We start from the raw sequence: 27,120 nt of genomic DNA, 5'->3' as shown, positions 1-27,120 counted from the left end.
AATGGAATGGAATGAAATGAAAAAAAAAGTGAATGTTTGAGAAGTAGGAGCCCTCCCAGGCCCTTATCAGGACATCCTGAAATGCCCAGCCTTTAGGCAGTTCTGACTTTATTTCTTCATGTGGTGTTTGAGAACAAACTAAGGGGTTAATGTATTGTGATACCTCAGAGCTGTTCCCTGGCCCAATTTTCACACTACACTTTGTCTTTTGTGTTTTTTGTCCACTGGGGCTTTGCACCATTGTGACTGCACCACTCCCAGAAGATTCCTTTTTTTTTTTTTTTTAATTTCAGAGCGGAACAGAGATAAGAGAGGGAAGGAGGGAGGGAAGAGAGAGAGAGAGAAGAGAAGAGAAGAGAAGAGAAGAGAAGAGAAGAGAAGAGAAGGGAAGGGAGGGGAGGGGAGGGGAGGGGAGGGGAGGAGAGGCCATAGTACTATTCCACAGTTCATACAGTGTCTTCTGGTGCAGGTGCTTATATGTTGAACTGAGGTCCTCATGCATGTCAAAGTGTGTGTTCCACAGGTGACCTCCCGGAAACAGCTCTGCTAACTAATGTGAAATTATTCCCCCCACTATATTTTGAGAGACCAAATCACCACTCTGTTATCCATGGAGTTTCCTTGGCGCTGTCCATGGTGCTGGGGTTGGACCCCTGACCTCAAATGTGGTGCATGTTACCCACGGAATCTTCTCCTGGGCCCAGCCCTCTGCACTATTCATTCATCACAGAAGGGCTTAAGCAGAAAGAAAATGCTTTTATTAGTCAACCTACTTGTAAATTTTAGAAACCTGACCCTCTGTCACAAAATACCACAACTCAAGACCATTCCAGGCAAGTCCAGAGACTTCACCCAAATCACCTTTCATTACTGCAGGTCCAGTTCAGGACCAAAAGGGGAACTCCCAGGAAGAACCCCTCCTTCCTCGCTCCTCCCAGCCCCTGCTCCCCTCTGAGGAGGTTCGGCCTGGAGCATGCAGCAGGAAGGTGAGACACCTGGGAGAGGTGGGAAGCATAGGGAAGCTAAAGAGAACTCTCCTTCATTCCATGGTGTTTGTCTGCCCTTGGCCATTGTTCTGAAGGTGTGTTCTGTTCTCTCACCTCTTCCCTGTTCTGTTCTCTATCTTGCGTCTCTTAGCTCACAAAGATCAGTGCATATGGCTGTGGAGTAAAGACCTATCCTCAAACCAGCATCCAAAGACAGTGGCATGCTTGTGGGGAGGGGCCTTGAGAACAGAATACCTTACCCAGACACACTCTCCACTCCGTGGGTGGATCAGGAAGGGGAGGGACATAGTGTGAAGATGCTTCCTTCTCCTGCCCAGGGCTAAGCAGTGTGAATCAGCTGGGTGGGCTCTTTGTGAATGGCCGGCCTCTGCCCCTGGACACCCGGCAGCAGATCGTTCGCCTAGCGGTCAATGGGATGCGGCCCTGTGACATCTCTCGGAGCCTCAAGGTAGCGTGCTGGGCCCTGCACCACATCAAGATGGAAAAGACACATTGAGAAGGGGCTTGTATCTGGAGGCCCTTGGGACTTGGGATACCTCTTGGATTACCCTCTTTTATTTTATTATTATTTTCTTATTGCCACCAGGGTTATTACTGGGGCTTGGCACTTGCATGCGAACTCACTGCTCCCAACAGCTATTTTCTTTCTTTTTTTCCCTTTCTATTTTATATGATAGAACAGAGAGAGAAATTGAGAGGAAAGGGAGAACATATTCGATGAAATACTACTCTGCAGTAAAAAAAAATTATATTGTGTCTTTGGGACAGAATGGATGGAACTAGCTTATGATTATGCTTAGCAGAATAATAATGGCTAAAAGACAACTACCAGATAATTTTAGTCATATGTGGAATCTAGAGATCTGATTTACATGAACTTGCAAAAAAAATCCAAACAAAACAGAAGTAAACAAACTGTAAAACATCTGAGAACTATGGTGGTTAGCTTTGGGAGATAGGAGGGTGGGAATACAGAACTTTGGTGGTGGGTGTGGTGTGAAACTGTAAATTGTAATCTTACAATATTCTAACAAACTCTTAATAACAAAAAAATTTTAAAAATGGTGAAACAAAAAAGAGAGATGGGGAGGGAGAGGTGGAGAGGGAGAGAGAAAGAGAGACACCTGCATGCCTGCTTAACTACTTGTGAAGCATTCCTCCTGAAGGTGGGGAGCAGGGGGCTCAAACTTGGGTCCTTGCAAATGGTAACATGTGTGCTTAACTAGGTGTGCCACTGCTTGGCCTCCTAGATGAACCTCTTCTAGAAGGCTGTGGGGCTGGAGGCTCCCAAAGGTGAGGCTGGACTCTTGACTTTGTGGGCTGCTCCAGGCAGTCTCACTTTTGCCTGTAGCTTGCGACACTGACTCTTTTCCCGTGATGCTTTTTTTGCTTTGTGTAGTTATGCAGGCACCTTAGCTGGGGGCTGTCTCCCCAGCCTTCCTGACTATAATGTGTTCCTTGTCCGTGCTTCTTGCCTGACCCAGGTATCTAATGGTTGTGTGAGCAAGATCCTAGGCCGTTATTACCGCACAGGGATTTTGGAGCCCAAGGGGATAGGGGGGAGCAAGCCACGCCTGGCCACACCTCCTGTGGTGGCCAGAATCGCCCAGCTGAAGGGTGAACGCCCAGCCCTGTTTGCCTGGGAGATCCAGCGCCAACTCTGTGCTGAAGGGCTTTGCACCCAGGACAAGAAGCCCAGTGTAAGTGCCCTTCTCTCCTTGTGCCCTGGGGTTGGCAAGCAAGACTTCTGGGGAGAGTAAGATCTTTCCTTGCTTTGGCCAAGGCCACACCCCAGGGTGTATATGTGTGTGTGTAGGGGGGTGCTCTCATCAGAGACGAGGTGATGATGGGAGGGGTGAGAAGAAGAATGGGGAGCGATAGGAGCCTGCCTTGGGGCATGAAATATGGACAGGGATGGGAAGGGAGGGAGGATCTTCAGGAAATATACTCCAGATACAACCCTGGGGTTTGTGCACTGTCTTCCCACTCAACACCCTGACACCCCCAGGTATCCTCCATCAACCGAGTCCTGCGGGCACTACAGAAGGACCACAGACTGCCCTGGGCACTGTGCAGGCCTCCAGGTGGGTCTCAGAGCTGCCCCCAGGGGTCATGGGAGCCAAATCTACACATGAAACAGTTTGTTCATTTCTTGGCTTGCTGGGCTAGCTTCCCCAGAGGGAGAGAGAGACAAGGAACTCGTGGTGGAGCAGGAATGCAATGCAATCCTTTATTGATTAGAGACAACGCCTTTATATCTTAGAAACCGGAAGTGGCAGATTGGAAAAGGAAATGGCTAGGAGAGGGGGTGGAGAAAAGAAAAGAGGGCGAAGGCAGAAAGCTTCCATAGCAGCTGTTGCAAAGGTTCTAACCAGTGGGATTAAACAATAGCCTGCAGGCAGGGCAGGTCTCAGGCAAAACAATGATTATGTAAATAGACCACAGCATCAAGCAATGCAGCATGGAGCAGGGGGGAGCTGGCGTAATGCCCAACATTGGCTGGCCCTCCCAAGACAGAAAAGAGTGCCTCACAGTGAACTTTTAATTGATTAACTAATCAATATATTTATTTATTGTGTGGAGCGATAGGAGGAGTGAGAGAACGAAAGTGAGAATCAGCGTATCACTCTAGTACATATATTTCCAGGGATTGAACTTGGGAACTCATGCTTGAGAGTCCAAGACTTTATCTATCCACTGTGCCCCACCTGGACTGCAAGTTTTTATTCCCTCCCCCAGAGTCTTTAGAAGGTAAATATAATTGACTTATCTGTACCTCAAACCAACTGGGGTACATGAGAAGGCGCAAAATGCTGCTTTGGGCATTGACAAGATGACATCACTCTAGATCCTACATATATAAAATGAGTAATGATGTACTATGGGCTAATTTATGCCCCCAAATTGATTCTGTATATGGACATAGAAAAAATACATACAAAATTTCTCAAGCACCCAGAAGAAAATTATGAGCTAAATACCCCAGAAAAGCAAATTATTTGTTGTTAGAAAAATTTCTGCAGGAAAATAAATTCTAGGCTTTGTTAGCTTCACTTGTGAATTCTTCCAACAGCTCCCCCCCTCGAAGGATATTGCTGGGACTCTGGGTCTGCATAATTCTTCCACTCACAGAAGACTTTGTTTTTAAATTTTATTTATTTTTATATAGAGACAGAGAGAAGTTGAGAGGGGAAAGAAAGGTGAAAGAGAAAGGGACAGGTAGAGGCATCTGTGTACTGCTTCACTGTTTATGATGCTTCCCCCCTGCAGGTGGGGACCAGGGGCTTGAACCCAGTACCTTGCATACTGTTGGGTATGTTCTCAACCAAGTGCACCACCCTTGGCTATATCCTTCTCCTCCTCCTCCTCCTCCTTCTCCTCCCTGTCCACCTCCTCCTATTTCTTCTTTTGATCTTTAATATAGAGGGTAAGAGACTGAGAGAAAGAAGGAGAGAGAGAAAAAAAGACAACAATCACAGAACTGCTGAACTACTGGCGAAGCTTCCCCCACACAGATGCTCCCATGTGGTGTCCTAGAACTTAAACCTGGGTCTTCATGCACGACAAACTACTCTACTTACAATCTATCCTCCCCACCCAAGATCTTTTAACATGCATTTATTTATTTATTTATGAATGAAAGAAAGGAAGAGGAGACAGAGGACCAAAGTATCACTCCGGTACTTGGAATGCCAGGGACTGAATTTAGTACCTCATGCTTGAGAGTCCAATGCCTTAGCCACTATACTACCTCCTGGGCTAGTTTGTTTTTAATGTCAATTCTGCATTCCTTTTCCAAAAATTGAAAAGAAGAAGAATGGAAAGAAGAAACTTTTCTCATTTTTTTATTATTCTATTGAGGAATGTTGGTCTACAGAACTATTATGGTCATTTTGGCAGGTTGCTCAATTCTCTCCTGGCTCAGAGAAGGGATGTGGGTTCTCCAAGGTTACCAGCTAGTTGTTGGCAGGTATTAGGGTAGAATCCAGGCTTCCTAGGCCCTAGGGCCAGGGATCTGCTGAGTAGGAGGCAGAACTGGGCCTTTCACATGCTTCCTCTGCCTCTTGCACAACTACTTAGAAACACCCTTTGTGTCCAATGGGCTCATGCACACCTGGTACAGCCCTGCTACCGATTCCTCCTCCCCTCCAGCCTGTACCTCATCATGGCACTGAGCATTCTTCCCACCTAGCACCTTTGCAGTGACCTTCAAGTCACTATAAATACCCCACCATCACTCTCTTTCTTTTATTTTATTACCATCAGGCTTGTGGCTGGAGTTTGATGCTGGATGACTCCACCATTCCCAGTGGCTAGCTTTGTCTGGATAGAGGGTGAGGGACAAAGGGAAAGAGATGGAAGGCAGGAGAGACAGCATAATGGTTATGCAAAAATACTTTCATGTCTGAAGTTGCTAAGTCCCAGGTTCAAGCCAATGAGCCACCATAAGCCAGAGCTGATCAGTGCTCTGATGAGAAAGAGAGAGAACACTTGCAACAACAGTCTATTCTTATACCCATACTGTCCCTGCCCACAGCCTCAGGGAACCCCAGACCTCATCTGACCAGAAGAATCACCATCACAGACCGCCACAAGCCTTTGTCCCCCCTTGCATCTATTTTGGCTCCAGTTCCTCATCCTCCCCATGGCCCTGAGGCTCCCCGGGGTCCTCACCCAGGGACCAGCCATCGGAATCGGACTATCTTCTCTCCAGGACAGGCTGAGGCACTAGAGAAAGGTGCTGAGGCTGAATTGGGCAGTGGGGCAGGGGACATTTGTGTGACTGAGGGAGACAGCAGTCCTGAAGCCAGTGGGCTAAGGCTGAGAGGTGGAGCCTATTGGGGATTCTGGGGAGGAAGGTAGCAGATGGCTGTAGCCAAGTGGGGAGGCAGGGCTTGAGGATGAGAACACTGCCTTGCTTGTCTCTCCACACTCTGGCTATGTGAGCCTCCCATCTCTGCAGAGTTCCAGCGTGGCCAGTATCCTGACTCAGTAGTTCGTGGCAAGCTGGCTGCTGCCACCTCTCTGCCTGAGGACACGGTAAGGGTGAGTGTCTTCCTGTTCCAAGCTTTGCACAAACCACAATGAGAGAGTCTGCTCTGGGTCTGGGTGATCCCTCTCCTCCTTCCCTCATGCCAGGTTTTTGAGTTGAGCAAGGAGGGCAGAAAACGAGGACTAGAGCAAGGAGGGATGTTGTCATCTCTAATGAAAGATCTGTGCTCTGAGTTGAGGCCAGGAAGATATTGTGGGAACAGTAGTTGCTGAGCAGAAGATAGCAAGCCAGCAATGTTATCTCTGCCCTCTCTCAGGTCTGGTTTTCCAACCGAAGAGCCAAGTGGCGCAGACAAGAGAAGCTCAAGTGGGAAATGCAGCTCACAGGTGATTTTTTTGCACATTCATCTACCCACCCAACCATCTATCCGGCCACCCACCCACCCACCTGCTCATCCATCCATATATCTGCCCATCCATCCACCCACCCACTTACCTGTCCATCCATCATCGATGTATGACCATGCATCTATGTATTCATGAGTACATTTACCTATCTACCCATTCAACTCCTCACCTTCCCATCTCTATACCTATACATTCATGCACATGTGCATGTATGAAGGCATCCACCCGGCCACTCCTATCCATCCATCATCTATACTGCCATGCATCTGTGGACTTATCCAACTCACCTTCTCATCTATTATCTACACACCCATATATTCATGTATACATAAATCCATCCATGCATTTCTACCCAGTTTTCCATCTATCTATCTATCTATCTATCTATCTATCTATCTATCTATCTATTCATCTTCCCAGCTATCATTCATCTAATCATCCATTAGATATACACCTGCAGACCTGCTTCACCACTTGTGAGGCAACCCCCCCTGCAGGTGGGAAGCCGGGGGCTTGAACCGGGATCCTTACTCCAGTCCTTGGGCTTCGCGCCGTGTGCACTTAACCTACTGCGCTACCGCCTGGGCCCCTCTGTTATTAGATTTTGATCATACATGAGTCCCTACCTTTCAAGTCTGCACTGCCTTCAATTTACTTTGCTTGGATTCTGTCCTTTTCCAGGCTCCCAGTGACCTTCTTCAGGGGATGAGGGCAGTACAGGGTTATCACATTTATCTTTCCCCACTCTTGTAAAAGTTGACATCCTAGAATCTCCCTGCCTCTCAATGCCTCCCTTTCCTTACTCTCAACTTTTTTTATTCCCTCTGAGTGGATTCATCCTCATCTTGTAGGTGCTCCTCAGGGTCTGACTGTACCAGGTGCTTCCCCAGGGATCATCTCTGCACAGGTATCCAGGAAGACAGGGTATTTATTGATTGGGAAGAGCAGTGGTCTCACTGCCTCTCCCATTTCCAGGCCTGAACTAGACCCATAACTGCTCTGGGCCCCTCAAAGTGCCTGCTTCCAGAAAGCATCACCTTTATAGTTTACCATGGGAATAGTGCCCATTATGGTTGTACATGGTACAGTGTGGTGGTGGGTAGCGCTGTGGTCCCGGTGATGTTAACCGAGAGGCATCGCTGGCAGCTGAGGGTCTCCCCTTTCCTTTTCTAGCAGCCCCCTGGCAATGCGCCTACAGCAGCCCTGCCTGCCTTGGAATCCTTGGGTCCTTCCTGCTATCAGCTGTGCTGGGGGACAGTCCCAGACAGGTGTCCAGGTGATGCCCCACCTCAAGCCTGTCTCAAGTCCTGCTGTGGTGAGAATCTAGTCCAGACCTTCATTCCGCAAGGTGTGAGGAGGGTTGGCTGCTTGTCCTGTAGGAGGGCACAGAACTCTGGGCTCACTCAAGGAACCCTGATGCAAAATTCCTTCACTCCTTGCACAGACCATAAAGTTGGGGAAACTACTGAGACTATTGTTTCTCTTATGGTTGTAGCAGGAAAAGAGGGTAAGATTGGGGTTCGAGTGTAGCTATCTAGGGTAGAGTAACCGAGACCTGCCTCTGTCCCCATCAGTGACCTGGATGGGCATGGTGGCAGCAACAAGTTCAAGTTCACCCACTTTTTGTTTCCATAGGTTATCTGTCTCCCACAGCTGAGTTCCCTGGATTTGGAACTGCTTTGCCACCCTTGTCCTTGCTTCCGCTGCCTCCCTCCCCTGTCTGGGTGCCCCTCCACTACTGCAAGACCTGGGACGAGGGAAGAGGGCCTCAGTGGGAAGGACTGGGGTTAGAAAGGGTGTAACAGGGCCAGGTGGTGGCGCACCTGGTTGAGCGCACATGTTACAATGTGCAAGGACCCAGGTTCGAGCCCCCAGTCCCCACCTGCAGGGGAAAGTTTCACAAGTGGTGAAGCAGGGCTGCAGGTGTCTGTTTGTCTCTCACCCTCTCTACCCCTCCCTTCCACCTCGATTTCTGACTGTCTCTATCCAATAAATAAAGATAATAAAAATATTTTTTTAAAAAGGGTGTAACACCTTCTGCACCTACAGATCCCACCCCCTCTCTCCTGCCTTCTCCTGCTCCTCAGTGGACCCTGTTTGGCCCTGCTTCACTGTCCCTCCTATTGTCACCTGATTGAAAGGGCTGGGGAAGTAGCACCGCCTATCTATCTCTCACACAAAATTTGTCTTTAATTTGGCAGTAATAAAAACATTTCAAGAATGTGCTGTTGTCTCTTTTTTATGTACTTAATTTATTAGATAGAGATAGAATCTGAGAGGTGGGGGAGAGAGGGAGAGAGGAAGATAGGCATCTGTAGCACTGTTTCACCACTCTTGAAGCTTCCACCCCTCTGCAGGTGAGGACTGAAGGCTTGAACCTGGACCCTTGTGCATGGCAACATGTGCACTCAACCAAATATGTTACCACCCAGCCCCCAAATTACTGTACTTTATTGTTCACCATAATTTTCCCGGGATGGCTCAGATTCCCACTCTTGTCTATATAACCTTAATGATTCTATATGGCTTGCTTTATATGTCTGCTAACTTACCTACTTACCTACCATCTATCACAAGGAGGGATCTGACATGTGGTGTAACTATTATCTATTGTATGCATGTATCTGTCTATGTAACTGGTCAACTTATCTGTGACCATGTACATATAAATGAATCTACCTGATGTATCCATCTGTATATATAATTGTATATGTGTGTTGGGTATGTATGTAAACTATGTGTTCATTGGCCTGCTGTCTGTCTACATATGTATGTCTGCCTTGATTTTTGGATGTCCTTACCCACTTTGACAATACACATCATAATACATCAGCATGCAGCTCAAGAAGAAGAAAGAAAGAAAAATAAGGAAGGGAAGAAAGAAAGAAAGAAAGAAAGAAAGAAAGAGAGAGAGAGAGAAAAAAAGAAGAGGGGGTTGGGTGGTGGTGCACTGGGTATGAAGTGCAAGGACCTTAGCAAGGATCTGGGTTGGAGCTCCCCCACCATATTCCCCACCTGCAGGAGTGAGGGGTGTCTTCACAAGTGGTAAAGCAAGTCTGCAGGTATCTGTCTTTTTCTCTCCCTGTCTCCCACTCCTCTCTCTGTCTTATCCAATAAAATGGGAAAAAAATGGCTGCCAGGATCAGTGGACCATACTACGAGCACTGAGTCCTAGTGACAATCTTGAAGGCAAAAAGAAAGAAAAGAAGGAGAAAAAGAAAAGAAGGAAGAAAGGAAAGGAAAGGAAAGGAAAGGAAAGGAAAGGAAAGGAAAGCTGGAGACAGCGTACTAGGTAGAGTGCCTGCACTGAATGTGTGCAATCCAGGTTTGATCCCCAGCTTCATATGAGAGGTGTCATGTGGTGGGGAAAATTCTGGTAGAGTGGTATCTCTCCCACCTTTCTCTCTCTAGTTGAAAAAGTCAGCTCAAGAGCAGTGAAATGTGCATGCACCCTCAAGTTCCTGGCTCCTGAAAAACCAAAACAAACGAAGGAATTTTTCTTACATCACAACACCAATATCACATCTAACAAAGTTTACAATAATTCCTTCTCCTGAAAGAACAGACTGTCCTTCATAATTATAGCCAACAAGGAAGTGCCCATTTTTGTGTTTTGCTTGTTCCTTTGAACTCACTTTTTTCTCTTTCTTTCTTTTAAATTTCTTTATTGGGGAAATAATGTTTTACAATTGACAGTAAATACAATAGTTTTTATGTGCATAACATTTCCCAGTTTTCCATATAACAATACAACCCCCACTAGGTCCTCTGTCATCCTTTTTGGACCTGTACCCCCACCCCTCACCTTCCCCTTGACCTCACTTTTGAGGCCTGTTTATCTTCTTCTTGGTGGTATGTTTCCCAAGTCTTCTCAATGTTGTCCTCCTGCAGAGAAATCTCTAGGCCCCTTCTGGGGTGTGGTGGAATGTGGTGGAAAACACAACAGATGAGGGGTTCCTCTCTCCAAATTCTTCTCCTTTTGAAGGGTGGGAATGGATTGCTGGTGGTGCACTATATGGGATGGGGCATGTTTGTTCACTCACCTCTGGAGCAGGTGCGAGTCCAGAAGTTGTCCTTCAACAAGTTTTTTTTTTTTTTTAATAATTTTAATTTTTACTTATTTATGTGTTGCTGCCAGCTTTATTGGTGCCGGCACTACGAATCCATCACTCCTGGTGGCCATTTCTTTTTCCTTTTTTTTTTCTTCCATTTTATTTGACAGGACACAGTAAAATTGAGAGGGGAGAGGAGATAGAGAGGGAGAAAGATAGACACCTGCAGACCTGCTTTGCCGCTTGTGAAGTGTCCCCCCTGCAGGTGGAAAGTGGAGGCTTGAACTTGGGTCCTTCCAAATGGTGATATGTACACTTTTTTAAAAAATATTTATTTTATTTATTTATTCCCTTTTGTTGTCCTTGTTGTTTTTTTATTGTTGTAGTTATTATTGTTGTTGTTGTTGTTGGATAGGACAGAGAGAAATGGAGAGAGGAGGGGAAGACAGAGAGGGGGAGAGAAAGATAGACATCTGCAGACCCGCTTCACCACTTGTGAAGCAACTCCCCTGCAGGTGGGGAGCCGGGGTTCGAACCGGGATCCTTATGCCGGTCCTTGTGCTTTGCGCCACCTGCGCTTAACCCGCTACACTACAGCCCGACTCCCGGTGATATGTACACTTAACCGGGTGTGCCACTGCCCCCTGCTTCAAGAAGTTTCTTTATCTCTACAGTTGTACCACTTGGTGAGTAGCTGTATGAGACTATTTAGAGCAAGTAGACTATTTAGTAGCAAGAGTTTATAAATTGTTATTTGCAAGTGGCAAATAACAATTTATAAACTCTATTTTGAAAGAGTAGGTATGACTACATTTAAAAACTGTATTTACTAGTTATGATAGTTTCTTGCCTGGCCCCTCTAATGTTACTTTTTAAATTTCTTTTTTAATACATTTTATTTTTATTTATTTGGATAGAGACAGAGAGAAGTTGAGAGGGAAGGGGGAGAAAGAGGGAGAGGAAGAGAGAGAAAAAGGAAGAGAGAGGGAAAGAGAGAGAGAGAGAGATCTGCAGCACAGTTTCACCACTTATGAAGCTTTTCCCTGTAAGTGGGGACCAGGGACTTGAACCCAGGTCCTTATGAGTTGGTGGCACACTCATTTCTAGTGTAATCTCTACTGGATTAAAATTTCCATAAAATTCATTTATATCTCTTGAAGAGAAACACAGTCCCATAAACCTGAGGTTATCTCCCTCTGGCCAAATGAAATCTCTCATTTTCTGCTTTCAGTCTGTCTTCTCAATGGACTTAGAACCCAGGCACTCACTATGGAATGGTGCAATCTTCCCAGAGTCAGGGACAGACATCACTGTTGGTGTCTGGAACATTTTAGGAGGCATACAGACCCTGCTTTAAATATAATAATTTGAGTCAGAAGTGAAAAAAATGTTCATTTTTCAAGTGCATTTCCATCCTGATTACATCTAGGAGAATGACTTCATTTTGCATCTGTTGTTTAGCATCTCTGTAATGGTCATCAACTTCTTTTTTGTTGTTATTTTTGTTTTTTATATTATACTTTATTTTACTTTACCAACTTTATTTTACCAACTTTGGCTTCTGGTGGTTTAGGGTATTGAACCTGGGACTTTGGTGCCTCAGGCATGAGAGTCTCTTTACATAACCATTATGCTATCTCCCCCACCATTATTTTTTTAATATTTATTTCTTTTACAAAATAAGACAGAGATAAATTGAGGGGAGTGGAGGAAAGAGAAGGAGAGACACCTGTAGCCCTGTTTCACTACTTATGAAGCTTTTCCCCTGAAGGTGAGGACTGGGGGCTTCAACCTGGGCCCTTGTCTATGGTAATGTCTATGCTCAACCAGGGGTGCCACTGCCCTGCCTGTTTTTTTGTTTTTGACAGAGAGGAGGAGAGTCTTAGGCTCTAAGCCTTGAGCGGAAGAGGAAAATTTAGCTGGGGCTTGAAAACATCTCTGTTTTCATTGTATTTATTGTTATGTCACTTCCTATTTATGGCAAGTGATTCCTTATTACAGTGATTGAAATATCGCATAACACTCTCACCCCCAACTTGGATCCTTTCCCACCATCACATGCCAAGACCTCAGTGGCCTCTTCGCCCTTTCCCTTCTCCTTTGCTCGTACCTTTCGCTTTGGTGTCATAAAAAATATTCAATTTTCAATAAATATAGTTAACAGCCTGTGTCACAGACCCAGTACATGGGTCAGCAGGTAGAGCACATACCTTTCTTGCATAAAGCCCTGGTTTTGTTCTCTGGCACCACACAGGAGCACCAAATACTCTACTTCATTTTCCCTCTCTTTGCCTGTTTCTACTGATAGAGAATTAAAATTTGGGCCAGGAAGGCAGTTTAGCATCATTATACATGAGTAAGGCTAGCATAGGATTTAAAGAAAAAAAAAAGTTTAGGTTGATCAAAATGATGAATAATTCAGTGCAAGCATGGCAGTCATTTTGGAAGTCATGTTTTGATAGAAAGAATAGATGTCAGAGTTGTAAATACTGAGTCACAGGTCCCAGCTGTAGGACTTGCATAAAACATTTCATCCTCTTGTAAACAACAACGGGGTAAACTACATGACTAAGTCAAAGGGAATGGCAGGGTGAGGTACTGGGTAGACTTCAGGGGCAGAGGTGAGCGGGTGGACTCTATGACAGAAGGTTTTATTCTTACACCCTGCCCCCATAGAATGAATAATCCTTCACTCTCTCTAAATCAGGAGGACATCTAGTCATATCTAGATTCTAAATCCTTCAGAGCAAGGCTAGCTCCTCATGAGGTCAGAGGGGAAGCTAGTGGTTTTGCTAGGGATGAGGAGAAGCAAGAGAAGACCTGGTTACCATTTGGTCTCCCCTCTTCTGGAGAGAACTCAGAGTTTCCTGAGGCCTCAGTGTCTACCCATGTCCAGACCTCTACTCTGTACTGAGTCAGATGCACACCACAGTCTTGGGGGGTGGCCTTTTGAGTTGTATTATTGCTTGAAAGAGGTACTTTTGTGAAACTGGGTTGAAAAAGTTGTGGAACAGATATTCTTCTCATGGATCTTGACTCTGGGGTTCCTGTCTTGTTTACTGTAGTAGTTTCTCCTGGAGGATGTGGATTTTGGTAAGTGTCATCCTTTTGGTCTGGGGATGGATGATGAAATAAAAACCTTTGGTCAGCCGTTTGCTGAAATCTGGTATTCAGGAAACAATAAGATCCTGTGGGTAAAGGGAGAATAATGAGGGAATGATTTTGTCCTTTCCTCACACAGGGAGCAAATGTGGACACATGAAATTACAAGGAAAGGTAATAGAAATTTATTATCTTTTTTCTATTTTTATTTGACACGACAGAGAGAAATTGGAGGGGAAGGGAGATAGAGAGGGGAGAGAAAGAAAGACACCTGAAGACCTGCTTCACTGCTCATGAAGCATTCCCACTGCAGGTGGGGAGCCAGGGCTGGGACCCAGGTCCTTGTGCGTGGTGATATGTGTGCTTAATCAGGTGTGCCACCTCATGGCCCCTTCTCTCACTCTCTATATCTCCTTTTCCCCTCTCAATTTCTTTCTGTCCTATCAAAAAAAAAAAAAAAGCATTTGAACTGAAATGGGAAAAAAACTGATATAGTAAGAGTGTACTGGGTCCCAAGCTGCTGCTAAAGCACTTTATAGTCATCTCATGTAAACATCATGTGACGTAACAGTCCCATGAGATAAACACTATATTCCCATCTCAACAAGAAACAAGCTTTGAGAGGTTCATTTGCCGAAGGTCAATCATTGAGTCTAACTGGTACAAATTTAATTATAACCCAGGACTGAGTCCAGCAATAAGCTCTTAACCACTATAATATATCTACCAGAATGCCGGGCTTGGGAGAAACCTGAGAAATTTATTTCAATTCAAGCCTTATGAACTGATCACGAAAACAATCTCAGTAGGGTTTCATCTTATTTCCCCCCTCCCAGTTTGCCCAAAGTGATGAGCAACAGTAAAGAAAACTTAGAAAACATGGAGGAATAGTGTGAGCATATATATATATATATATATATATATATATATATATATATATACTCATTTTTGTCATTTTGCCTTACCAGAGCTTATGAAGTAGATAGTAATTGCATTTTTCAGAGAAGAAAATGAAAGTCTAAAGTTATTATGGCAACTTACCTAAACCTTAAGGACTTTTGATTCTGTACATGTATGGTATTAAAATCAAACCTCTTTCTAAAACTTCTCTACTTCCCAAAACAGGAAATCTAGGAACAGTGCTCCAAAAAGTAGTCAATAGGAAATGTTGGGATGGTTTTGAATCTGATCATCTGGAGGGTAGCTATGTCCTAGGTGGTTGTGGGGAAGATAGCAAGACTCAGTTCTAGAGAGGAGGGTGAGGAGACTGATTTTGAAAGGAAGAGTACATCAAGTTAACAATTTATCAAGAAATGAGAGAGACAGAGAGAAGAGGAAGAAGGAGGAGGAGAAGGGTGGGGGTAGATTGAATAATGGTTATGCAAGGAGACTCTGATGCCTGAGACTCCAAGGTCCCAGGTTCAGTCGACTGCACCACCATAAGCCTGAGCTAAATAATCAGAAATAGATAGCCTGAGAGGTGGCACTGTGGTAAAAGCAGTGAACTTAATTAGGAGATCCCAAGTTTGATCCTGGGTATCGCATGTTCTTTCTCTATCATAAATAAATTAGTCTCAGGGCTGGGTGGTGGAGTACCCAGTTAAACGGACATATTACCATGCACAAGGACCTGGGTTCAGGTCTCCAATCCCCACCTGCAAGAGGGTGCTTGATCAGTGGTAAAACAGTGTTGCAGGTTTCTCTCTTTCTGACACCCTATCTCCCTCTTAATTTCTCTGTCCTGTCAAATAAAAATAAAAATTAGACAAGTCTTGAAATCCAAATAAAAGGGTGGGGGTAGATAGCATAATGGTTATGCAAAGAGGCCATCATAAGCCAGAGCTAAGCAGTGCTCTGGTTAAAAAAAAAAAAAAAATCTCCCCAGACAATAATCTAGGTCCACCTGCATATTATATGTCAGGTGCAGGCAAAAAAAAAAAAAAAAAAAAAAAGTCATGGGCCCTTTGGAATATACTTAAAATAGACCTACTAGCTACTTGCTTTTCCCAAAATGAGACCCCAAATCTCATCTGCAATATTCTTGCCTTTAGGTTCACGATTAGTCAAAAATCTGTTTTGCCTTATATCTTAACTCTTTTTCAGCCACCAGGTTCCAGATGCTACCATGATGCCAACCTGACTTCCCTGAGCAGATGACCCCACATATATCTTGGAGACCTACCTCCCCAGAGCCCTGCCCCTACTAGGGAAAGAGATAGACAGGCTGCGAGTATGGCTCAACCTGTCAATGCCCATGTTCAGTGGGGAAGCAATTACAGAAGCCAGACCTTCCACCTTCTGCACCCCATAATGACCCTGGGTCCATACTTCCAGAGGGATAAAGAATAGGGAAGCTATCAAGGGAGGGGAGTAGATATGGAGCTCTGGGGGGTAGGCATTGTATGGAAATGTACCCCTCTTATCCTATAGTCTTATCAGTATTTCCATTTTATAAATAAAAATTTAAAAAATCCTAATAAAAAATAGAAAAAGAGATATGGAGATGAATATGGGAGTGGTGGGGAGCCAGGTGGTGGTGCACCAGGCTAACTGCATTGTATTAAGTACAAGGACCAGCACAAGAATCCAGATTAGAGCCCCTGATTCCCCACCTGTAGGGCCATTGCTTCACAAGTGTGAAGAAGGTCTGCAGGTGTCTGTCTCTCTCACTCTTTATTTCTCCCCCTCTCAATTTCTCTGTCATATCCTACAAAATGGAAAAAATGGTCACCAGGAAAGTGCAGGCACCAGAGATAACCCTGGAGGCAAAAATAAATAAATAAATAAATAAATAAATAAATAAACAAATAAATAAATAAATAAATAAATAAATGGGAGTGGTAGCAGTAATGAAGACACCATAGCCCTCAAACTTCCTCCAGTGTGGGAGTGGAGTGGCTGACATGTGTGCTGTTGAAGTGAACTGTTTTGCCGACACCAGATTGCATTTTGTTTTGGTTTGCCATCACTGAAGTTTACTGCTCCAGGCCAACTTTTTCAGACAGAAAGACAGAGACAGAGATAGAAAGAGGCACAGCACTGAAACTTCCTTCAGTGCAAGGGAAGGGGGACAGGCTCGAACCTGGGTCATGTGCATGATAAAGCAAGCACACTATCCAGGTGAGCTCTTTTGGCAGTCCTCAAACGGCAAGTGCACCTCCATCCTGCCCCTTGTGGGATGCTGGCAAACACATGTGCCAGTGTGCCACAGAGGTGAGAAGTCTAGATCTGATTTGTCTTCCTCTCTCCGGGCTTAGCAACCCAGAGAGGACAGGCCAGATTTGAAATAAATATTTGCAGCTGATCAAGTTGTGGAATAGACAGTAGTCTGGATGTGTGTGTTTGTGTGTGTGTGTGTGTGTGTGTGTGTGTGTGTGTGTGTGTGTGAGAGAGAGAGAGAGAGAGAGAGAGAGGTGCTTCCCCATCCAGTCCACCTTCTGACCTCCTCTTGCCCTGTAGCTCCTGCTCCCTCCCACCCAGGTCCCTACCCTTTTTTCTCCTTACCTAAAACTCCCAAATACATTCTTTGGTAATGTCTTCGCTGTCTGCCAACAGGGTGCCACTCCTGTCGGATCGCATATAGAAGCCATTGGGCGCCAGCACTGTTAGTAAGTTGCTCCCCTGAAGCTCGATGCAGAAATTGAGGGCAAATTTCCCCCAAGGGCGAAAGGTGCCAAAGGATGTTATTGACCAGAAGGATCCACCCTGTGCTGGACGGGGAAGAGCTGGGATTGGTGGGCTGCCTCTAGGGAGACCCAGGAGGCAGGACACCCTCCCTGGCCTGTGTCCTCAAGTTCTTCTCTCCATAACTCAGGAAGATGAGCAGAACTGCATTGGCTTCTGTTCTGCCAACCCATATTGGGTGATGGTTGGGAGTGGGGAAGCTTCAAGGGCTCTGCCTTTGATGATGGGCAAACCCTCTGGGGCAAGTCTTTTTTTAAATCTTTTTATTTATAATTAGAGACAGAGAGAAATTGAGAGAGAAGGGGGAGATAGAGAGGAAGAGAGACACCTGCAGATCTGCTCCACCACCTGTGAAGGCGTCTCCTCTGCAGGTGGGGAGCCAGGGCTCAAACCGGGATCCTTAAGCTGGTCCTTGCGCTTTGCGCCATGTGCGCTTAACCCGCTGCACTACCGCCAGACTCTTCTGTGGCAAGTCTTGAGGTCTGAGTTGGGTTGTTGTTGGGGGGTGGAATAGTCTGGAAGTGAAGGAGAGGAGCTACTCACCCTGGAAGTGGTAGATGCCCTGGCGGCAGGGCAGCAGGTGAATACAGTCAGGCTGGTCCATGTTGCACTGCATGAGGTCGTGTTCCGACGAGGTGCCTATGTAGCCGTAACGACCCCGCAGCACAATGAAGGGGCGGTTGGCCAGTCGGATCCCAAATTCTTCATTTGGGCCTGAAATGGAAACAAGGAGCAGCTGTCTGGATGGCTTGCCTCTAGCTGCTTTCCCAGATGGGAAGCAGCAGGGCAGAACAGTAAACGCTGAAGGGTGTTGTCAGTATCTTAGCATTCAATGAACACCTACTGGGTACCAGGTCTAACTCTAAGTTCTATGTTCAAGAAAGTACTTATTTTTTAAATTAGATAGAACTGAGAGATATTGAAAGGGGAGAGAGAGAGTGAGAGAGAGACCTGCAGATTTGCTGGTCTGCAGGTGTGGAGTGGAGGCTTGAACCTGGATCCTGGATCATGGTTTTGGGTGTGCTCAACTGGAGGTACCATTGCCCAGCCCCTCCACTTTTTTTTTTTTGCGGGGCAAATGCTTAGTACCTTCCTCCATATCGGCTTGCTTCCTTCCTTCCTTTCTCTCTCTCTTTCTTTTTGTTTAATATTTACTCATTTTTTAAATTTGTTAAGACAGAAATTGAGAGGAAGGGAAGGAGAGAGAGAGACACCTGCAGCACTATTTCACTGCTTGTGAAGCTTCCCCCCTGCAGGTTGGGACCAGGGGCTTGAAGTCAGGTCCTTGCACACAATAACATGTGTGTTTAACCAGATGTGCCACCTCCCAGCACACCCTCCTGAAAATTTTAATATTCCTCCTTCCACTGAAATGTATGTTGATCAGTTTGATCTTTCCATATCTCTAAGAGGCAGTCTTACAATGAAATGGAGGGCATTAAAGAGGGCATTTACTGAAAGGATGACAAAAAATTTTTTTTTCACTGACCCAGCAAATATACAGCCCCAAATCTCACCCCTGATTCCAGTGCTCTTTCAGTCACATCCCAGCCCCCGCTCTGATAACCCCTGAATGGGAATCACTGGGCAAGAGGGCTGCTCAGCTCACCTGGAATGGTGGCATTGGCCATCAGTAGGCCACCAGCTGTAATGCCCAAGAAACGTCCATTGGGGGACTGCAAGATGATCTTGCCACAATTCCAGTGAACACGGAAGAAGGTGTCAGACTCCAGTGGATGCCCATCAGCCATAACAGTCCTATGATGTCTCTGGTAAGCATATCCAGAATAGAGGTGAGGAACTTAGTTTCCTTCCTATTACTCTTATCCCTAGATTCCCTCCCCACCTGCTACCCACTTGTTTATTTTTGTATTCCCTCAGAGTGTATGTTAACATTTTTAACTTTTTAAAGATTTATTTCTTAAACTTTATTTTATTTGAGAGAAAAGAGAGAAATCGAGCAGGAAGGCATATAGAGAGGAAAAGGGACAGAGAAGCAGACACCTGCAGTACTGCTTCACTGCTCATGAAGCTTTCACCCTATAGGTGGGGACCAGAAGCTTTAACATGGGCCCTTTAGCATGGTAATGTGCATGTAACCAGGTGTGCCACCACCTGGTTCCCAAAGGTTTATTTATTTATTGTGAAGATGGAGAGGAAGAAGGAGGAGAGGGAGAGAGGGAGGGGAGGGAAGGAGGAGGGGTAGAGAACACCAGAGTATCACTCTGGTACATGTGATGCTGGAGATTGAACTTGGGACCTCTTGCTTGAGAAGAGTTCAATGCTTTAGCTACTGTGCTATCTCCTAGCCTGCCAAAGTATACTTTATGCTTTTAGATTATTTGTGGAAAGCATATGACCTCAGCATTTCCACTTGCACAGGCTGTGCTATATCCCAAAGACCAAGGTCTAAAAAGGACCTGCATATTCACAGGGAAAGAAATTAACCTTGATCTGATTCTCCCATATTTACTTGTTTATTTATTTTATTTTTATTGACACCAGGGTTATCTCTGGGGCCTGGTGCCTGGTGATCATTTGTTGTTGTTGTTGTTGGCCTTCTTTCTTTCCTGGGTGGTGGTGGGGGATTAATGGTTTACAGTTGCTGGTAAAATACAGTATTTGGTACATGTGTAACATTTCTCAGTTTTCCACATAACACTTTAACCCCTCACTTAGATCCTCCTCCACCATATCATGTTCCAGGGCCTTAACATTGCCCGCTTCCCCCCACCACCACCTACCCTGGCCCAGAGTTCTTTATTTGGTGCAATATAGGTCATTATTTATTTATTTATTTACCTCTTTTTATTTGATAATACAGAGATAAATTAAGAGACGAGGGGAGATAGAAAGGGAAAGAGAAGGAGAGCTAACTATAGCACTGCTTCTCCACTTGTGAAACTTCCCCTTGCAGGTAGGGAGTAGAGACTTGAACCCGGATTACTGCACCAGATATTTTGAAATGGGTCACAGACATAAAAAAATGAATGTTAAACATTAAAACATATAGAATAAAGTCTTTACAACTCTGAGGTAGGCAAGGATTTCTTGGAACCAAAAATCATTAGCCATTTATACAATGAACAAATGAATTTCACCAAGAAAGAAATATTTACTGCCCAAAAGACACTAATAATTAAATGAAAATGGAAGCCATGATTGTCAAGAGCTCAACTTCATAGCACATACTGATAACTCAGGACTAAGAAAAGCAACCACATAACAAAATGATCAAGTAGACATCAAACAGAGAAGATAAATAACTGGCAAATAAAAACAAAAAATATTTAACAATACTGACTATAGGAGAAATACAAATTAAAGTCCCAATATGATGCTACTGAACACCCACTAGTGTGGCTGAAAAAAAAAAAACACCTGATACCAAGTGTTGATGAGGATATGGAGTACCTTTCATACATAATTTGTGAGAACAATTCAAAATGCAATTGGAATTTGCTACTCCAAATTACACAGCAATTTTAGAAAATTTCCAGCAAAGTTAAACACATTTATTGTATGATCCAGCAATTCCACACCTAGTTAGACCACAAATAAATGAAAAGATAGGGCTTCAAGAGACTTTTATATATAGTGCAGTTATTATGACATACTATTGTGCAATAAAAAAGGAATGAATTACTAATACATGCAACATTATGGATGCATTTGTAAAAGGTGCTGGGTGAAAGAATATATACTGTACAGACTATATAATCCCATTATATAAAATTCTAGAACAGACAAATCTAATCTATAGTGATGAGTGGTGGTCTGTATGTGGTGAGGCTATGACTCTCACCACAAAGGGATTTTCTAAATTCAGTTCTGACTTTTGGTGGTGCCAAGAAGGGCTGAACTTGGGACCTTGGAGCTTAAGGGATGAAAGTTTTGTTTTTGTTTTGTTTTGTTTTGTTTTGTTTTTGCATGCCAGTATGCTGTCTCCTTAGGCTCTGCAAAAGTGGTGATGGAAATAGTCTTTAACTTCCGATATGGCTGTTGCATGGTTTCATGGGTGAGTGCCCTAATCAAAACTTAATAATGGTGCATTTCAAATGTGCACATTTCCTCCATGTACATAGCTGCATTATTCACAACAGCCAAAGTACTAGATACAACCTATATGCCCATCCACATATGACTGGGTGAAGAAGTTATGGGACATATACTCAATGAAGTAATACTCTGCAATTAAAAAAAAAAGATGATGGTTTCCTTTGGGACACAATGGTAATATGTGCACATAATTGGGTGTACTACCGCCTGGCGTCTTTGGGACACAATGGATGGAACTAGAAATGATTGTGCTTAGTGAAGTAAGGGAGAAAGTGAAAGACAACTACCATATGGTGTCACCCATCAGTTGGATATAGAGAATTGAGACACATGAACTTGCAAAAAAAAAAAAAAAAATAGCTAACCTGTCTCTAAGACCTTGGGAGAACTATGGTGGTTATCCTTTGGGCAAAGGGAGGTTTGGGGTGGCTGGGGGTGCAGAGCTGTGGTGATAGGAGTGGTTTGGAACTATACCCTGTAATTTTATAATCATGAATAAAAATAGAAATCTCAAAATAAAATTTAAAAGGTGCATGAAGATGTAAATCATGATTCATAGTCTTGATTTGTTGATCAGTCCCTGTCAATGAAAGTGGTCCAAAGGAATGAGTATAAATAGCTGATTGGGAAAATGGCTCCAATAATAAAGTGTTGGATCTGCATGCCCAAGGCTGCTGGTTTGGTTCTCAGCACTGCATATGCCTGAGTGGCTTCTCTTTCCCCTCTCTCTGTCTCAGGTGAAACTCTCATATTTGTAAACAAAATAAACTTCTTTTAAAATTTTTTACGTGTGTGTGTGTGTGTGTGAGAGAGAGAGAGAGAGAATAGAGCACATTCCTTTTATGTGTGAGGCCCTGAGTTATATCCCAGATACTCCACACGAGTGCCAAGGGCCTCCCCATCTGGTCTTCTACCTTATAAGAGGACAGTCTTTTCTGGGAAGGAAGCACACTGGGTTAATAGTTCTCATGCTCTGAAAGCCAAGGTCTTACCTGAGCCAGGTAGCAGCCATTGGCTGATCGAAGCTGCAAGGAGGGGTTCTCATTGTCACATTCAAACTGGAACAGGGACATTGGAGTGATGTGATCAGAGGCAGCATACACCTCAAAATCTGCAGAGAAGGGAATAAACATGTCAGCAGAATAGTCTCAGCCTCTCCTCTGCACTTGCAGGCTGGGGGTTCTCTGCTCCCCTTCCTTAGTCTGCACTTTCTGTAGGTCCAGAGTAGGTTGGAGAAAGAAGTGAGGATTGGAGACCTTCATACATTTGTGGTCATTTTCTCTAAACCCTCAACTCTGCTTTATCTTCTTTCTTCACAGAGCTTCTTCGGGCCGTTGGAGCATCCTTATCAGCATGGTAAAAAATCCTTATAAAGGTGGTCCCAGAGGTGGTGCAGTGTATAAAGCATTGGACTCTCAAGCATGAGGTCTCGGGTTTAGTCCCCAGCAGCACATGTATCAGAGCAATAGCTGATTCTTTCTATCTTTTGCTATCTTTCTCATTAATAAATGAATAAATTTTTATAAATAATTTATTACTTGAAGATAGTTGGCATGATCTATAATTATTTTTTTACAGTTTTTAAAAATCTTTATTTATTGGATAGAGAGCCAGAAATCAAGAGAGAAGGGTGTGACCTGCAGTCCTGCTTCACCACTTACAAAGGTTTCCCCTGTAGGTGGGACTAGGGGCTTGAACCTGGATCCTTGTGCATTGTAATGTGTGCTCTCAATCAGGTGAGCCACCACCTGGCCCCTGAATAAAATATTTAAAAACAATTCGTACTAAGAGGCCAGGCAGGACCCAAGTTCAAGTCTCTTTTTCCCACTTACAGAGAGGAAGCTTCACACATGGTGAAGCAAGGCTGCAGGTGTTTCTCTTTTTCTCTATCCCCCCCCAACTTCTCTCTGTCCTATCAAAAAAAAAATCCTTGCTAATTTCATATACATTTTCCCTCAGATTGTGGGACCCAGCACTTGCCATAGAGGATGGAGAGGAACTTCCGGGCCTTGGATCTGAGGGTGACCCAGGTGGGGCAGTGCCGCAGAATGAACCACTCCTCGCCCCTGTGGGGACTGGAACCCAGGCCCAGGAGCAGTCGTGACCCCTGGGGATACAGCATGCCTCCTTCTCCATCACTCAGTGCCACCAAGCCTCCTGGACGCACTTGCATATGGAAAGCCGTCTGCGAGGAGGGCTGGGAGACCAGGCGGTCGATGTGGGACACAAAGCAATGGTTGGAGGTCTCCAGGTGGTAGCAACCATCTTGGAAATGCAACAGGAAGCCGCACTCCTGGTGGCAGGGGATGGGCGCGTCCACCCAGACTCGGCCCATGGTGGGGTCGGCCCGGGCATAGCAGTGGGTGAGAGGGCTGTAGAGGATGACATGGACATGCAGGGCTGGCCGTGGAGTCCACATGTGGTAAGCGGAGAGGACCCGGGAGGTGCAGAACGCGTCCTCGCCATCTGACTCCAGGTAGCGGCCACTGATGACACACTGAAGGGTCCACTTGCCGTTGCGGTGGAAGCGGAGGAGGAAACAGCCGTGGTGGCTGGACTTGGGCCGGCCATAACACAGCGTCCCATTGGGCTCGCACAAGAGGTACAGGCCTTGTACACTCCTCAGTCGCACCACAGCCTGTGCCTCATGTTCATTGCTCACCAGGATCTCCCAGGTCTGGAACCACCAGGAGGGAGAAGAAGGACATCAGTATTACCAAGTGACTTGTGAGGCTCAGTGGTCCTATAGCCATCCTCCGCCCCCCCCCCCCCCCGCATCACCCAGCACCTTCTTTGAGACTGACCACCTGCTCCTCCGCACTGGCCACCATGCTGTGAGAGTAATCCTCTGGCCCAAGAGCAACCAGAAGAGCTCAGGGCTCCTTTACCTCTAAGCTACGGGACTTCTCAAGATCCCCAAAGAGTTCTAGACGTCCACCTCCTGCTAACGTAAGGCAGACTTCTTTCTCTACCTTGACACTTTTCATATATACCTTATTTTAAAAAATGTCTGTATCTAATTTGATAGGACAGAGAGAAATTGAGAGGGAGAGGAAGACAGAGAAGGAAAAATAGTCAGCTGCAGTACTGCTTCACTGCCTGTGAAGCTTCCCCCCACAGGTAGTCATTGACTGAGGACTTGAACCTAGGTCTTTGTGCATGGTACGTACTCAGCTGGGTGTGCTACCACCCAGCCCCCTAAACATTTCATATCTAATTTCTCATGAAATGTTTTGGATTAAGTCTAACCTTTTTCTTTCTGTCTGTCTCCTTCCTTCCTTCCTTCCTTCCTTCCTTCCTTCCTTCCTTCCTTTTTTCCTTCCTTCCTTCCTTCCTTCCTTTTTTCCTTCCTTCCTTCCTTTTTTCCTTTCCTTCTTTCTTCCTTTCTCTCTTTGTCACCAGGGTTATTGCTGGGTCTTGATGCCTGTACCACTGTTCCTGCTGGCCTTTTTTTTTTTTTTATCCTTTTCTTTGATAGGTGGTGAGAGGCAGAGAGACACAGCGTGGAGAGTCAGAGGGGGAGAGCTAACCGTAGCACTGTTCCACCACTTGTGAAGTTTCTACTCTGTAGGTAGAGACTGGGGACTTGAACCTGGGTCCTCACACATGGCAACATGTGCACTCTACAATGCATGCCACCACCTGGTCCCTGGTTTAAATCTTAGCTTTTGCTGTTGGTCCTGAGTAACACAGTCTTTCCATTCTTAAAGGTCCCCTTCCCAACATGACAAGAGAAGCAAGTTCTCTAATAGGCAAGTGGTGAGGGCTCAGGGATGCCAGTCTGGTTCATCTGTGATCGAGCCTGCTACATGCTAGAGGCTTTTGTTCCTGCTTCACACTATGGTGCCATCCCAGAGATAGCAGCATCCCTCTCTAAAATGAAGATTGGGCCAGTGAACTAGCTCACTGAGATAATGTGCTACTTTGCCATGTGCATGACCCAAGTTAGAGTCCGCCCTCAACCCATTGAAGCTAGCTTCAGTGCTATGATCTCTTTCACTCTCTGCCTTTCTGTGTCTAAATAAAATAAAAGAATAAAACAAAGGGACCAAGTGGTGGTGCACCCAGTTGAGCACACACGCTATAATGTGGAAGGACCTGGGTTCAAGCCTCCAGTCCCCACCTGCAGTGTGGACGCTCCTGAGCAGTGCAGCAGTGTATCTCTCTGTCTCTGTCTCTCATCCTGTCTTCCCCTTCCTTCTCAATTTCTCTCTCTATCCAATAAATAGATAAATATATTAGAAAAAAACTAAAATGAAGGCCAACTCTCCTAGGACTTTTCAAGTGCCCCATTCACAGACAACAACCAGCACAGAAACAGGCTTTCAGTAACTCCCCTGGTACAACTTCTCCTGGCTGCACACATTGCTACTCTCCTCAGACAAAGCCACTCTGAATTAGGCTGGAGGGTGAAGAGCAGCAGAGAAAAACTAGGCAGCAAGCTCACAGCTGAGGTTTCACCATGTGGGTCAAGTGATGGAGAGATGGAGTCATGAAGGCTGGAAAGCAAAAACCTGGGACAAGAGGCTCTTGGCAATGATAGATGTTGGGAAGCCTTTAGGTTGGGAAAGTGCACCCCACCCCTCTCTCTCCCATCCTCTCTCTCTCTCTCTCTCTCTCTCTCTCTCACACACACACACACACACACACACACACAGACAGAGAGTGTGTGTGTGTTTTATGGGAACTTAACCACTGGGAAACTGGTTCCACTGGTTCCAGCAGTCTGCTTACCTGTCTGCGGCCCAAGCCCTTTGCAGTAGCACTGACTGTGTTCTTATATGTCTCAAAAGTCAAGTAGCTTCCTGCCCAGCTGATGAGCCCAACCCTTAGGTCCTCGGGCTTGGGTTGTCTTTGTGTCCACTCCACCTCATCCATGGGGCCAGCACCACAGGTGATGACTCCCTCCGGCCCAGCCTACCCCCCAGAGGTGAGGTTCCATAGGCCATAGGGCCGGGGGAAGGCCCAAAAGTACCCACCAGAAAACGTACCCAGAGGGAGCTTCCCAGGCAGGAGCTGGCCTAGGGCAGAGCACCTCTGTGACCCGGGAGCATTGTGACTGTGGGGGCTGCCCCTTATCCCACCATAGTGGGCAATAGCCACTTGCCAGCAACATTAATAGACAACACAGAGGAAATGTACCCACAGCTCCTGCACTCAGTATCCCCATGCCACTCCCTGCACCGAAAGTTTACAAACTAGGAATCAGGACTCCAGTCTGAGGCTATGATCACCTGTGACCTCAGGTAAGTTCCTCTCTTCCTTTACCCCTATTTCCATTTTCATGATACCAGAAATCATGAAACCTCTCTCCTCCTTGGAAAGTGGGTTAGATATGGCTTCCTTGGGTACAGGGTATTTGGATTTCAAGATAAAAAAAAAAAAAGTATGAGCTCTTAAGGGCCCTTGGGAAGGATGTGGCCAAAATGTCTGAGAGGTGACTTTCAGGAAGTCTGAGGAAATTGTAAGGAGATACTCAACAAGAATGAAATTACTCAAGTTCATCAGGAAGGGTTGGCTCACTGTGAGGAGAGTATGGAACCCTCTTCCTAGCTCCTAGTTCCCAGCTGCCCTGCCCACTGGGCTGATGGCCAGGTCTGCCCCTAGGGTTACCAGTGCTCCCACAATTGCAGTCTAGTAGCCCCTGAGACTCACTTTCTACAAATTACATGATGAAAACCAGTCTAGAACCTGGAGAAACTGACTAAAGGAAAAGGGAGAAGGGTAAAGAGAAATTAGTGGTGGTGCTCTTAGGTAGGTTTTGTTAAGACTTGCTAGGAACTGGGCACTGGGAACCACAACTGCAGTCCTGTCCC

The 27,120-nt window shown here is 45.4% G+C and overlaps 2 protein-coding genes across 3 annotated transcripts; one reads left to right on the top strand and one right to left on the bottom strand.

Moving 5' to 3' along the window:
* The first annotated feature begins 973 nt into the window (after positions 1–973).
* PAX4 (paired box 4) lies at positions 974–15,624 on the top strand. The gene is made up of 12 exons (XM_007526316.1): positions 974–986; positions 1,325–1,455; positions 2,492–2,707; positions 3,016–3,091; positions 5,623–5,745; positions 5,971–6,053; positions 6,317–6,386; positions 7,259–7,314; positions 7,581–7,766; positions 10,393–10,461; positions 13,528–13,653; positions 15,613–15,624. Exons 1-12 carry the CDS (start codon positions 974–976, stop codon positions 15,622–15,624), a joined length of 1,161 nt encoding a protein of 386 aa, XP_007526378.1.
* FSCN3 (fascin actin-bundling protein 3) lies at positions 12,896–26,437 on the bottom strand. Of its 2 annotated transcripts, none has more exons than XM_060196525.1 (7): positions 26,039–26,437; positions 23,285–23,981; positions 22,297–22,415; positions 18,855–19,014; positions 17,789–17,959; positions 17,066–17,271; positions 12,896–13,572 (listed from the first exon to the last, which is right to left on the bottom strand). In XM_060196525.1, the coding sequence occupies exons 1-6, from the start codon at positions 26,180–26,182 to the stop codon at positions 17,066–17,068; spliced, it is 1,497 nt and encodes a 498-aa protein (XP_060052508.1). In that variant the 5' UTR covers positions 26,183–26,437; the 3' UTR covers positions 12,896–13,572. The 2 variants fall into 2 exon arrangements, with proteins under 2 accessions (XP_060052508.1, XP_007526346.1); XM_007526284.2 differs by having other exon boundaries at positions 12,896–13,647; positions 26,039–26,436.
* Positions 26,438–27,120: the final 683 nt, after the last annotated feature.

This window comes from Erinaceus europaeus, chromosome 8, assembly GCF_950295315.1.
Source record: "Erinaceus europaeus chromosome 8, mEriEur2.1, whole genome shotgun sequence".
Lineage (NCBI taxonomy): Eukaryota > Metazoa > Chordata > Mammalia > Eulipotyphla > Erinaceidae > Erinaceus > Erinaceus europaeus.
This window is presented reverse-complemented; position numbering and strand designations above follow the sequence as displayed.

What these genes read in the sequence shown, in the direction of transcription:
- FSCN3 (XM_060196525.1), bottom strand. Translation starts at nt 26,182, where the DNA reads ATGGATGAGGTGGAGTGGACACAAAGACAACCCAAGCCCGAGGACCTA. An exon ending in ATGGCTGCTACCTGGCTCAG is followed by an intron (nt 19,015 to 22,296) that starts GTAAGACCTTGG and finishes TATGCTTACCAG; the next exon opens with AGACATCATAGGACTGTTAT. An exon ending in GGGCATCTACCACTTCCAGG is followed by an intron (nt 17,272 to 17,788) that starts GTGAGTAGCTCC and finishes TTCCCCGTCCAG; the next exon opens with CACAGGGTGGATCCTTCTGG.
- PAX4 (XM_007526316.1), top strand. An exon ending in CCCAGGACAAGAAGCCCAGT is followed by an intron (nt 2,708 to 3,015) that starts GTAAGTGCCCTT and finishes TGACACCCCCAG; the next exon opens with GTATCCTCCATCAACCGAGT. An exon ending in TGCCTGAGGACACGGTAAGG is followed by an intron (nt 6,054 to 6,316) that starts GTGAGTGTCTTC and finishes GCCCTCTCTCAG; the next exon opens with GTCTGGTTTTCCAACCGAAG.